Source organism: Garra rufa, chromosome 5 (genome assembly GCF_049309525.1).
Source record: "Garra rufa chromosome 5, GarRuf1.0, whole genome shotgun sequence".
In the NCBI taxonomy this organism is placed as follows: domain Eukaryota; kingdom Metazoa; phylum Chordata; class Actinopteri; order Cypriniformes; family Cyprinidae; genus Garra; species Garra rufa.
This window is the reverse complement of record NC_133365.1, coordinates 14,637,268-14,650,951: the sequence shown is the minus strand read 5'-3', so window position 1 is coordinate 14,650,951 and position 13,684 is coordinate 14,637,268. Positions and strand designations below refer to the sequence as shown.

Below are 13,684 nucleotides of genomic sequence, written 5' to 3'. Positions count from 1 at the left end.
GAGTTTGCGCAAGCAAACATAATCTTTTAGCTTTAAAACGGTTTGAACAATCAGGATAAGTGGAAGTAATTAGCCTACCATTTTGAATAGCCGCTATACCCACAGTCTCAGTGCACTGTGTAAACAATGAGTGTCGTATGCAACAGATCGCTTCCGGCGTTTGTGTGTACTACGTGAGAGCGTGTACACATGTAACAAGCCGGATGAAAAGCTCGTGCTCATGACAGATGTACATGGCTGTGCACCAGAGGTAAAAATGATATAAATACTGTTCAGTTTCTCACAAAAACCGATCGTTTCGTGTCTTAGGACATCAATGTATCGTCACGAGCCCCAGGATGTAATTTGGATTTGTCTGTGCATGTTTTTCTTACTTTCAAAGGTTTGGTGCCCATCCACTGCCATAAAATCACTAACAGACTGCAGCGGTTTTCGTTAAAAATCTTTGTTTGTGTTCTGCAAATAAACGTGTGTGAAAGCAAATAAACATCAAATTTTCATTTTTGGGTGAACAATCCCTTTAAGGAACCATCTCTTTTTTACCTTTTTATAATATGAAGAACCTTCTTTCTCCACAAAGAACCGTTTATGAAACAGAAAGGTTCTTTAGACAAAAAGGTTCTTCTATGGCATCATGAAGCACCTTTATTTTTAAGAGTTTAAGTACATTTCCTACCGTACATATACTTACTGTGCAAACTTAATTTTTAATTAGTTATATGCATTGCTAAAAACTTTATTTGGACAACTTGAAGGGCGATTTTCTCAATAAGTATGTATAAGTATGTAAAATCTACTTTAACTTTAAGTTTACTTTAAGTTACTTAAAGATTTGTTTTGTTTTTTATTGATAATCTATGAAAAATGTGCCATGCTTAGGTGAATTTCTACCACCTAAAAATTAAATAGACATGAATTTCCCACTCACTCAGTAGATGACAGCATAGGATTATTTATTGTCTCATTTGCAGTTGCCATTCCTTAATATAGACCTTTCACATGTTCTGCTTCTAGATTTATATTTAGACATTACCTATTTTTTAAAATGTCGATATTTTGGCAAAGTTCTTTTTAATTGATTTAGCATTGTTCTATTTCCCTTTGTCTTTTTCTGTTTTGCCCCCTTTCCCTCCTCCTTTTCATTTCGGTCACGTGAATGTGTCTGTAACAGTAAAGCGCAAAGTATACTTAAAGGATTAATTTACTTCCAGAACAAAAATTTGCAAATAATTTACTCACCTTTGTCATCCAAAATGATCATGTCTTTCTTTCTTCAACAATTTCATTAAGAAATTAATTTGAGGAAAACATTTCAGGATTTTTTTTTTTTCATATAGTGGACTTTAACGGGGCCCGTGAGTTTATACTTCCAAAACACAGTTTAAATGCAGCTCCAAAATGCTCTAAACGATCCCAGCTAAAGAAGGGGGGGTCTAATCTAGCGAAACGATTATTAAACGTGCGCTCCGGTTCAAGACAGTACGGGTATGTCAAGAAAATTTCATCTTATTTTCTCCTCCAACTTCAAAATCATCCCACATCGCTGTTTTATTTTTTTTTTTGTATAGGGCGGTTGACCTTCTTGTGCATGTTCATCTGCATCTGCAGCAATGTAGGATGGTTTTTAAGTTGGAGGAAAAAATAAGCAGGAATAAGAGTTCACGCAGAGCTAGACAAGACGAGCATTAAAAAAAGTATATAAATTGTAAACAAATTGTACATTTTTGCTAGATTTGCTGTGATCATTTAGATCCATGTGAAACTGCATTTAAACTGCATTTTGGAAGTTCAAAGTCGTTGGCAACATAGAAATCCACTATATGGAAAGAAATCCTGAAAGGTTTTCCTCAAAAACAATTTCTTTACGACTGAAGAAAGAAAGACAAACATTTTGAATGATAAGGAGCCTTATCTGTAAATTTTTGTTGTGTAAGTGAATTACTCATTTAAACTGCATGAAATACAAATGCAATACAAATGCATAAAGTGAATAAACATTAATAATTCACGATTGTTCATACACATCTCTGTTCTACCTTTGTACGATAGTTTATGACAAACTAGTGCTTTTGAATCACTTATATTTTTAACAACTGCAGCTGGTGGATAAAGAGAACAAGTGACAGTGCAAATCATAGCATAGTGGGACATACAGCTTGTTATTAATAAGCATATTTTGTTAAAAAAAAGAAAAAAAAAAGAATTTAGCCTATCAGCAGAGTGTTGTCTGACATCTGGACATGGCCTAATAGTTAACATCATGATACTGTGTTTCTATCATACAATTATGTAAAATAACTTGCAGTGCTGCAAAACTAAAAACATTTTACTACAACAGAAATAGCAGTGCACAGCGGGAGAAAAAGATGATTTAGAAGTTATTTTACAAATAATTTCAACCATATTTCTAAAAAGGTTTGATAGGACAATTCTAATATTTTTCAATTAATCTATTAGTCTGCATTTACATTGCATAATACACACCGGTTTTGACAAATTATATTTTTCTTCCATTGATAGCACAAATAGGCTATGCACTGGAGCCTTGACCAAATCTGTTTTTGTTTTATTACAGTTTTAACTGAGGGTGCTTTTGACTCCATGGTCTTAGCTGGTTTAACCTGGATATAGCTGCTCTAAGCTAGCTGTAACTAGCTATGACCAGGCCCAAATACCAGCTAAAACCAGCCAACCAGTTTGGTTTTTTAGCAAGCAGGTTGTAAAAACAAACAAAGCAGCATCTACAGGCAAAAAGGGGAAAGTGACCCATAATGAAACCTGAATTAATCTGGGGCTTAGCTTTAGAGTGGGTGAGAAAGTGGGCCAGAGATGGATTTTTTTTTTTCTTATTTAACAGGTATATTTTAATGAACTGACAAATAGCCATGTAGTAGCATGAATTTATTACAACGTTTGATATCATCATCCTTGTGTTGACATGTAAACTTCAAAATGTTTTTGTCTGACAATGTTTCCAGTAAGTCAAAACAACAGCATAAAATATGGCACCTGCTCAGAGAACATCTTTTTTTAGATTTGCTTGTAATGCAGAGACAAGAGAAAAACAACAAAAAGTTCTTCCGCAAGGCACAGCTTTATTTTTTTTAACTGCTAGAGAGCAATAATGTACACAATATACTCAGTCTATTGTTTTCCACCTGTTAACAAGATAATATGTGAGTATATAATATATGCGAGTAAATTCAGTTTTATATTTCATTCATAAATAGAAATTTCATACATAAAATACAGTATTCAGCTGAACAATAGTGTCACAGTGTCAAAGAAAACACATGGCTGTGTGTTTAGCAGACTTGTTTATCTATATTGTTGTAACTAGAGTGTAAGTTCTGAATAAGTCTTGTAACAGTTTATGGAGAAATTCATGGTAAATCCATAACTTTTGTAACAGTTTACGCAGAAACTGATGGTAAATGTTTCAATTTTTAAAAAAATGGTTTGAGCTGCCATAAAAATGAAGTTTAGACAACTCAAATATCCAAGTTGTCACTTTATAGTTTAACATTTCAAGTTAAATGAACGTACAATTGAAAGCAGCTCAAATTACTTTAAGTTGAAATAATATTTTATAAAATAATTTTTGTTGTGTGTAAGGGTTCACATACTTTTTTCTGAAACTCCACATGGCATATCTTCATTTCTGGAGAACGATACTCCACTTAACAATAAATAAAGCAGGATTTATCTTTTTCACTGTATGTGAAATGTAGCACTTTACCAAAGGTTTAGAAATACAAAAATAATCCTGTTAGCTTATTATCAGTCACTACCTAAAATATAAAAGACTTTAATACAAATGATTCTAGGAATCTAGATAAAACAGTAATAATAGAAGAAGCTAGAAGCTGATTCTAAAATCACTTTGTCAAGATTTTTCAGGGTGGTCTGGCATCTGTGGATATAACTGATATTCCTGATAAGGTGGTGGAGCTGAAGGACCAAATTGACCAGGAGGTCCAGTGTAACTTGGAGGAGGGAACTGACCAGGAGGTCCAGTGTAACTTGGGGGAGGGAACTGACCAGGAGGTCCAGTGTAACTTGGGGGAGGGAACTGACCAGGAGGTCCAGTGTAACTTGGGGGAGGGAACTGACCTGGAGGTCCAGGATAACCAGGAGGTCCAAATTGAACATGAGGAGGACCAGGGTAACCAGGACCTCCAAATTGACCAGGTGGTCCAGCCACATTGTGTGGTGGGGCTTGTGGAGCCGTAGGAGGTTGGTTGGGATACATATTCGTTCCTGGGGGTTGATTCCAGTTTCCAAAGTCACTGTTTGCAGCACCTGACACAGGCTTAGGAGGAAGAATCACAACTGGGAATTTGATCTCCGGATCTGAGGCATACGGCACATCCAGGTAGACCTAGACACGATGCACATATATTGAAAAACCAATTATTCACTTTTTCACAGATCCCATTGTAAATTAGTCTTTGCTTTAAATATTAAACCTCACCCTGAGTCTGTACTCAACCTTGAGGATCCTACAGTTTAGGATAGAGACGGTAAGGCTGGGAGGAATGGACAGAGATTTGGTGACAGTTTTTTTTGAGTTTGGTTCAATGGGTTCCCCTTCCTCTTTAAGCAAATCATGTGTGTGCAGCTTCCTCTTTCCTCTTGCAAAAAAACTGTGTTTTTCATACAGGCAGTATTTTGGTTTGAGTGCACGGGAAGAATTGTTTTGAACTTCAGCCAAAACTTTCAAGCCCTCTCCTGTAGCGGGACACAATGAAACGATTGGGTCAGATAAAATTGCTGGCTAAAATATAGATAGAAATTATGACTGTCTGATTTTGACAAAATAGACCTCTTAATATAGAATCACATTACATTTAAGATATAGAGTTCACAAATAAGAATGAAAATGGCTGACAACATTGATTATACTGTATGTATATGCTTTGTGCAAACTCCGTATATTATATTTATGTTTTCTATGAAGAAGATGATGAAAAAAAAAAACAAGTAGAACCAGTTCTACAAGTGGTGCGTGGGTTTAGATGGGGAGGGAGCTTATAGTTGATTTCAAGCCTGAAATGTGTAACTTCTTTGTCAATTACTACAGCAGCTGAAAACACATACTTGCTTACACAAGAGTGTCCACAGACTGTAAACATAAAACTCAAGAATGGAAAAGTCCATCTAATGGTGTTCACCTACTCCACAAAGATGTTTGATGATTACAATTTTACATTTATTTAATCTTGTTACAAATATACAGAACTGGTTAGGCTATGTTTATTGACTATGTGAGAACATGAACACTTCTGAGATGTTCTAAGAAATATAATGTTACCAAGGTAGTATCCCATTTTCTCAGTGTTTATGTTCATGGAGACACTCCCAGAGGTGAAGAGTTTCATGTGTTTATCTTTGGTTCCGTACTGAGGCGCCTAAACAAGGCAAAACGGGTAGGTGAGGGAACCTCAAAACATCTAGATGAAAGTATGGTAAAGACATGCATGGAATTTAATCTCACCATCAGTTCAGGATTGGACACATCCGGTCTGGGGACATAGTGAAACTCTGTTTTGCTATTGCTAGAAATACGCATTGATCTGGATAGTTTTGTCTCTAAAGTGTAGACAACTTTTCCAACTGAACCTCTGAAGGTTGGTGGGAAGTGTCTAGAGGGAAGAGAAATGCTTAATGTAAACTTGTACAATATGAAGTAAAATCAGGTTGAAGTTCCTGAGAAAAAAATATTGGTAAAAATAGTTTCTATTTTATTGACTATATTATAGAAAAATATATTAGGCCTATATATAAATATATTTAATTTAAATATGTGCAGTCAAAACTACTAAACTAAAAAAAAAAATGTACTAATCAAAAGATTTTTAATGCTTTTAAAGAAGTCTCTTCTGCTCACCAAGCCTGCATTTATTTGATCCAAAGTACAGCAAAAACAGTAAAAATGTAAAATATTTTTAGTATTTTAATTAACTTTTTTCTATTTGAATATATTTTAAAATGTCATTTATCCCTGTGATTTCAAAGATGAATTTTTAGCATCATTACTCACTTTTAGACATTCTAATATTCTGATTTGCTGTTCAAAAAACATTATTATTATTATTATTATTATTATTATTATTATTATTATTATGTTAAAAACCGCTAAGTAGATTTTTTTTTGTTTTTGAGGAATAGAAAGTTTAGAAGAACAGCATTTATCTGAAACAGAAATCTTTTGTAACATTATAAACGTCTTTACCATCACTTTTGATCAATTTAACTTGAATGGCATAGTGTATAATGTTACAAAAAAATTTATTTCAGATAAATGCTGATCTTTGGATCTTTCTATTCATCAAAGAATCAACTGTACGGTATCATTTTAAATATTGATAATAATCATAATACTAAATGTTTCTTGAACAGCAAATCAGCATATAAGAATGATTTCTCAAGGATCTGTTGACACTGACGACTGGAGTAATCATGCTGAAATTTAGCTTTGATAACAGAAATAAATTACATTTTAAAATCTATTCAAATAGAAAGCAGTTATTTTAAATGGTAAAAATATTTCACAAGATTACCGTTTTTGCTGTATTTGGAACATAAAAACAGGTTTGGTGAGCAGAAGAGACTTCTTTTAAAAAAACATTACAAATTTTACTGTTCAAAACCGTTTGACTGCTAGTGTACAGTAATGCTCATATTATCATTAGTATACTGTTTCAATATATTAACAATCGAACTCAGTGTTGCATAATTTACATGCAAGAGAAAACCTTGAAATTAAACCTAAACGAAGTTGTGTTTATTTGCATGTATGCAATATGAATTTTGAAAACAACATGAATACAAAGAAATAAATTGTACAAACTTCTTAAAATTCTTTTTCACGGAACTTACTGCTGAGGCAACTGAAAAGTGAATGGGTAAACATGACGCCCAGGGCCAACAACAGAAGGATCTAAGAAAATTCAAAATTCAATTTCAAATCAAAGATCAAAAATCTTTTAAGTTTATTTACTTTTAAGTAGTATTTATCTCATTCGGGAACAGACTTACACGGCTGTCCTGATGGATCATTCAGCATCTCATTTCCTGCAAGATCAAGTTACAACAAAAATAAAGCTGGTTAAACCGATCTGGTTTCTTTTAACTATAAAGCAAACCCTAAAGCTGTAGTTTCTCCTACCATGTGTTTTGTCATCCCGAACAAAAAATCTCTTGACGGAATAATACTTCTCCTTATCCGAGTAAACAACAGTAGTTTTACCGTGACGCTCGGACCAGCAAACCTCTGCTTTGCCTTTAATTTTCACACTCAACGACTGCATTTGTGTGTCCTTCGCTACATCCAGAATGACTTGTCCCGATATAAAATCCCCGCTGGTGAAGGTATTGCTCTGATTGATAGGATTGTAAGTAACAGCAATGTTTTTCACTGTTAGGGACATCTTGCCTCCTGCCTGGTGCCAGTATCTGCTAAACTACTCAGGCACGCGATTGCCGGAAACAATCATCAAAATATGTGGACTGCCAGCTGTGGGTGGTACTAGGCTACACATACTGTAGTTTGAGGCTATTGGGCGTGGTTTATATTTACATTTGGGTCGATCTTTATAATGTTAACAGCTGAAAATGAGATCAAAAACTAAGCCAGATCTCATAGAATGGGATTGTGCCGGGGAGACACAGATATGGAAAAGGCTATAAAAATGTAGCTGCGTTATCAAGAGCACAGTGGACTTCATAAAAAATGTCCACTGGATGGCAGCACGCTACAAACTAGTAGAACTAGTCTGACGACATTATTATGTACAATTAAAAATTCAATTGAATTCGTCATGATGATCAGCACAGAATATAGAAATGCATGATAATCCATACATGGGCTGGACTGAGACAAGAAGCTGGATTAAGCATTAATTAGTTAGTTATTAAAAAGAAAAGAGATGCATTCTTTGAACGTGTCAAGCTTCTGACAAGTCCTAATAAAAATTTTATTTTGTGCCTTGGCCTGACATTGCTACTGTGAATGCTTTGGGGTTTTAACCCTAAAACATTATGGCAACAAAATTATATTTTTTATAATAGTGGTAGCGTCACTTATCATTGAAGGAAACAATAGACAGTTACATGTTAGTGTGTGTGTGCTCCAGCTCCTCTGTTAACATTTACCTGGAACACACACTAACATTTAGACTTTGACTATATTCTGGCATACAGTCTTAGACAGGTAATAGATAACCAGTGTAGATGGTAGGTAAAGTTAATAGGGTATGCTGTGCATCCGCACTAAGCTTATAGTAATTAGCAGTATTATGATGCAATTTAAAATAATAATTAATAATAATTGTTGATCCTTAAAACCTCAACATGTGCGTGTGATTGATTCAATCTTAAACAATTGTATTAGTGACTCTGAAACCATTGTTTGAAAAAAAAGAGAAACAACTACACTACCAGTCAAATGTTTTTGAACAGTAAGATTTTTAATGTTTTTTAAAGAATTCTCTTCTGCAGTAATATTTTTGCTATTTAAAATAACTGCTTTCTATTTGAATATATTTTAAAATGTAATTTATTCCTGCTCCTGTTCCCTAAATTTTCAGCATCATTACTTCAGTCTTCAGTGTTACCTGATCGTTTATAAATCATTCTAATATGCTGATTTGCTGTTTAAGAAAGATTTATTATTATTATTATTATTATTATTATCAATATTTAAAACGGCTGAGTACATTTTGTTTAGGATTCTTTGATGAATAGAAAGATCAAAAGATCAGCATTTATCTGAAATAAAAAGCTTTTAAAGATTCAGTATTTTTTGATGGAAAGAACTTATAGAAATTAATATTTTTATTTAGCAAAGATGCTTTAAATTGATCATAAATGATAAAGACATTTATAATGTTACAAAAGATTTCGATTTCAGATAAATGCTGTTCTTCTGAACTTTCTATTCATCAAAGGAACCTGAAAACTGGAGTAATGATGCCTAAAAATTCAGCTTTTAAATCACAAGAATAAATTATATTTTTAAATATATCCAAACAGAAAACAGTCATTTTAAATAGTAAACATTTCTAAATTTGACTGTTTGTACTGTTCTTTGGATCAAATAAATGCAGGCTTGGTGAGCAGAAGAGACTTCATTAAAAACATCAAAAATATTATTGTTCAAAAACTTTTGACTGGTAGTTCATCATAGTAATCTTGGTCTGTACATCAATGAAGTGGTTAAGTGTGGATTGTTTTGGAATTGTTCACTAGATGGCAGCACGCTACACGTGTACCAACTAATGTACCTTGCGTTAATTAGCTACTTTTTATACTGAGTAACAACACACTCATAATCTGTTAAAGATGTTTATAGATGAGATGCTCTGAAGGGAATTAAAACTCACAGCACACCTAATGATCCTTAGTGCTGTTAAGTCGTTTGTTGCAGTCTGTATTTTCTGGCACACCACATCTTTTCATTTAAGTTTACTGGGAAACTGTTTAAAAAGCAATCACTTGTGATTTTCTTCTCAGTACAGACTGCATTCTTGCTCTTGCTCAGGTACAGGTCTCTGAGAGTATAAGAAATTAAGACATATAAGGTTTCTTGGTCAATATTTGTGACCCTGGACCACAAAACCAGTCTTTCTTGGTCAATATTCTTATATATTTGTAGCAATAGCCAAAAATATGTTGTACAGGTCAAAATGATTGATTTTTCTTTTATGCCAAACATCATTAGGATATTAAGTACCCAGCTAACAATTTTTGGTTCCCAGAACGTTCTAGGAACGTTAGCTTTTGGTTACCAGAACGTTCCCTATTGGTTAGCCAGGAAAGTTTTCATTACGTAAATAGAACGTTCCCTTTAGGTTAGGGGACCGTTCTGGGAACCTACTGGGAATGTTCCGGGAATGTTCTCGTAACGTTCTGAAAATAACGTTCTAAAAGTAACCTAAAAATAGCCTGCAGGGAACGTTCTGGGAATGGTTTTTTTGTAGGTTAAAAAATTAAATCTAAAAATAAGCTGCTGGGAACGTTCTCTGTAGGTTATAAAAATAAAACCTAAAAATAACCTGCAGGGAACGTTTTGGGAACGTTCTCTGTAGGTTATAAAAATAAAACCTAAAAATAACCTGCAGGGAACGTTTTGGGAACGTTCTCTGTAGGTTATAAAAATAAAACCTAACTGCAGGGAAGGTTCTGGGAACGTTTTTTGTAGGTTAAAACATTAAATCTAAAAATAACCTGCTGGGAACGTTCTCTGTGGGTTATAAAAAGAAAACCTAAAAATAACCTGCAGGGAACGTTCTGGAAAGGTTCTTTTTAGGCTATAAAATAAAAACCAAAATATAACCTGCAGGGAACGTTCTGGGAACGCTCTTCATTGGTTATTAAAAAGAGAACCTACAGGGAACGTTCCTAGAACGTTCTCATTTGGTTTCCAAAAAATAACCAAATGGGAATAAGAAGATCATGTTCAAGAGTTTTTTTTTTTTTTTGTAAATGTCAAATGTAAATATATCAAAGTCTATTTTTTTAGTAATATGAATGGCTAAGAACTTCATTAAAGGCGATTTTCTTAATATTTAGATTTTTTTGTGCATCCTCTTTTCCCAGATATTCAATAGTTGTATCTCGGCCAAATATTGCCCTATCCTAGCAAGCCATACATCAATGGGAAACTTACTTATTTTTCAATAAAATATATGAATCTCAATTTAAAAAACACCCTTATGACTGGTTTTGTAGTCCAGAGTCACATTTATGCCAAGTTTTGTGTTATAAGAATTCACCGGATTACGGAAGGCGTGGCTTAGTCAGAGCGAAAGGTGTTGAGTGGGCGTGGCCATCCAGGTTTCTTTGCTCAGTCATCGAGAGAGAGAGTAGAGAGAGGGCGCCTGTTCACCGCGATCCATCCAATGGTGAGGAGCTGACTGAGTCGCTATGGTGACGAGATTGTTTCGACAGAGGCTGTGATGGGTTGACAGGTGCGTGACAGTCGCGTCTGTGCAAGCATGTACGCCAAAGGCAAGAACAGCGTGCCATCGGATAGTCAAGCCCGAGAAAAGTAAGTTATATTGATCAGGAGGTGGAGGAGGAATTCTCGCGATCACATCTGCAGTCGCACACACACACATTTGGACAGAGGAGACATGTAAGACAGCAAGTGGCGCATGTACTACTGTATACTTCGCCTCTCAAGTTACCTGCTCTGTGCGTTATGAGAAACATGATTAGATCACTAAGTGAATCGTGCGGTCATGCAGAAGACTATATGATTAGCAAGAGTAATTTAGTTTGCTTCATCGTTCTTGAGCAGTCAAGGGCAGAATCTTTCTTTAACAAACAGTACGTAATTAACTCAGTTTGCTTCCTTGTCTCTTTGTAACTCAGTGTTTTGTGGATTTTACTTTTAAGTGACCTTTACAGCTGTGCATCTGAATGTCTGTTGGCTGATTTTCCTCGTCTTAGACATTTTTACTGATCGCTAAACAAAACAAGCTGGATTGTGTCATGATGTTCTGTGCCAGCGTTAAAGCTTTAAACATAAGGATGCTCAAAGCATTTCTCAGTTGACGAATGGTACGGACAACTTTATTTTCAACATAATTATACTTAAATTTATATGAATTTCTACAGAAATATTGTTTTTGGTGGTTTGACCAGTTATTTAACAAGGTAACTGCATTAGTTAACACGAACTAAGAATGAACAGTACTTCTGCAGCATTTAATAATCTTAATGTCATTTATTAATGCATTAATAAAATCACAAATTGTTCACAGTACAGAAGGTTCAAATACTCCCTAATGCTCCAGAAAGAAAAACCACGCATTAAAAATCAGGGGTGAAACTTTTCAACAGAATGGAGATGTGTACATTTTTCTTATTTTGCCTAAATATAATATTTTTGCATTTAGTACTGCCCTTCATAGGCTACATAAAATAGTTAAATGTTTTCCAGAAGACAAAATAAGTTAAATTTACCATTTATGATCTTCAGTAAGAGCCAACTTTTTGAAAACTTTTTGAATTTGCATATCGGGGTAAATTTAACTTATTTTGTCTTCTGGGAAACAATTAAGTATCTTCTGTAGCTTCTGAAGGGCAGTACTAAATAAAATAAATATGATATTTAGGCAAAGTAAGAAAAATCTTTATTCTGTTCAAAAGTTTCCACCCCCAGCTTTCACCTTAATGCATGTTTTTTTTTCTTTTTTCTGTAATAGTTGCATATGAGTCCCTCAGTTATCCTCAATGTAAAAAGATGGATCTCAAAATCATACAGTCATTGTTGGAAAGGGTTCAAATACACACAAATGCTGGAAAACCAAAGAATTTGTGGGACCTTAAGGATTTTTCTGAAGAACAGCAGGCAGTTTAACTGTTCAGGACAAACAAGGGACTTATGAACAACTATCATTAAACAAAAAAACACAGCTGTGGACCATTCAGGTAACAACAAAGTATTAAGAATCAGGGGATGTAAAATTTTGAACAGGGTAATTTTTTTTATTATAAATTTAGCTATTATTTTCTCTTGTGGACTATATGTAAACATATTTTATGTGAAATATCTTATTCAGGTCGGTACTAAATAAACAATAGCATGCATTTTGTATGTTCCTTCTTATTTTGGTAAAAAAATTAACATTTTGTAGATTTTTTATCTCAGCTGTATGGTTTATTTTATGTGCACTTTTTAAATAAAAAGTTTTACACATAAAGAATTGAACAGCACTTTTGATAAATACATTCAAACCTACATTAGACCCCTTTAAAATTTCTCACATTATCACAGTTTATATAGTTTCGCTATAGTTTAGAAAATGGTAATAAAATATGACAAGAACTCAAGAGTTAAACTGTGTCAGAACAAGTTCATATTAAAAATGTCAGATAACTTTGATAGAAAAGATGTCAAATCAAATTTTTGGTCCCAATTTTTTTTTTTGCAGTTTTACTAGTCCACTGTATGAAGATTTTTGGGTATAATATGTCACAGTTTACTTTATTTTGCCATCCTCACTTACATAAATGAACTCTAGTGTCCTGCACCCACTAGTAAAAAAATATATAAAAATTATATCTGGTGTCGGAATAATTTTTGGTTTGACTGTATCATTAAAATGATGTTCATTCACATGAGTTGAAGACATTCTAAATATGTATTCTAGAAATCTATATTTTATTCTGCAAAGACATGGACCAACAAGTATCTGAAATAATATTTCCAAACAAAATAGTCAAAGATAGCACTAAAGGTGTTAGATAATGTGTTGAATGTGGCCTTGTTGTATTGTATTGTGAGAGATGTCAGTCTTTTGCAAGTCAGTAATATCTACAAGCCATGTCAATTTATTCTGTTTGTCTGATAAACTTTAATTTTATTTTATTCTATTTAAATTTAGATAAAGGCTGAATTAAAAAAGAAATGTGAAACATAGAAAGCAAACCTTGCATATTGAATAGCGATCTTAAGCACCCTCTTAACTTGGAAGTTGTTTTTCTGTTGTAAAGATCACTGAACATTGATAAGCTCACTTTGTAGTCTACGGTTTGTAGGTCGATCTCAGTTTGAGGAGTCACATTTCTTCATCAGAGTCAGGAAGGTGATTAAAATTATGCTGTATGTAGCAATAAGTAGCTGTTCTTAATAACTCTGTGTGTTTTAAGGTTTCACTGCGTATGCACATAT

At 33.9% G+C, this 13,684-nt stretch overlaps 2 protein-coding genes across 2 annotated transcripts in view; one reads left to right on the top strand and one right to left on the bottom strand.

The window, feature by feature from the left end:
• Positions 1–2,905: 2,905 nt before the first annotated feature.
• LOC141335608 (arrestin domain-containing protein 3-like) lies at positions 2,906–7,466 on the bottom strand. Its single transcript, XM_073841118.1, has 7 exons — positions 7,172–7,466; positions 7,042–7,077; positions 6,883–6,943; positions 5,498–5,645; positions 5,315–5,411; positions 4,475–4,731; positions 2,906–4,381 (listed from the first exon to the last, which is right to left on the bottom strand). Exons 1-7 carry the CDS (start codon positions 7,431–7,433, stop codon positions 3,887–3,889), a joined length of 1,356 nt encoding a protein of 451 aa, XP_073697219.1. The 5' UTR covers positions 7,434–7,466; the 3' UTR covers positions 2,906–3,886.
• A 3,417-nt stretch (positions 7,467–10,883) lies between these two features.
• The window catches only part of ssbp2a (single stranded DNA binding protein 2a), a 40,391-nt gene continuing 37,590 nt past the window's right edge, over positions 10,884–13,684 (top strand). Inside the window, exon 1 of the mRNA XM_073839413.1 lies at positions 10,884–11,053. Within this exon, the coding sequence (XP_073695514.1) occupies positions 11,001–11,053 (53 nt within the window). The 5' untranslated portion in view covers positions 10,884–11,000. The remainder of the gene's footprint in view (positions 11,054–13,684) is intronic.

Excerpts from the sequence above, each read along its gene's own strand:
- LOC141335608 (XM_073841118.1), bottom strand. The coding sequence starts at position 7,433 with ATGTCCCTAACAGTGAAAAACATTGCTGTTACTTACAATCCTATCAAT. Across the intron at positions 6,944-7,041 it reads TGATCCATCAGGACAGCCGT|ATCCTTCTGTTGTTGGCCCT; the intron begins GTAAGTCTGTTC and ends GAATTTTCTTAG. Across the intron at positions 5,412-5,497 it reads TGTCCAATCCTGAACTGATG|GCGCCTCAGTACGGAACCAA; the intron begins GTGAGATTAAAT and ends TGCCTTGTTTAG.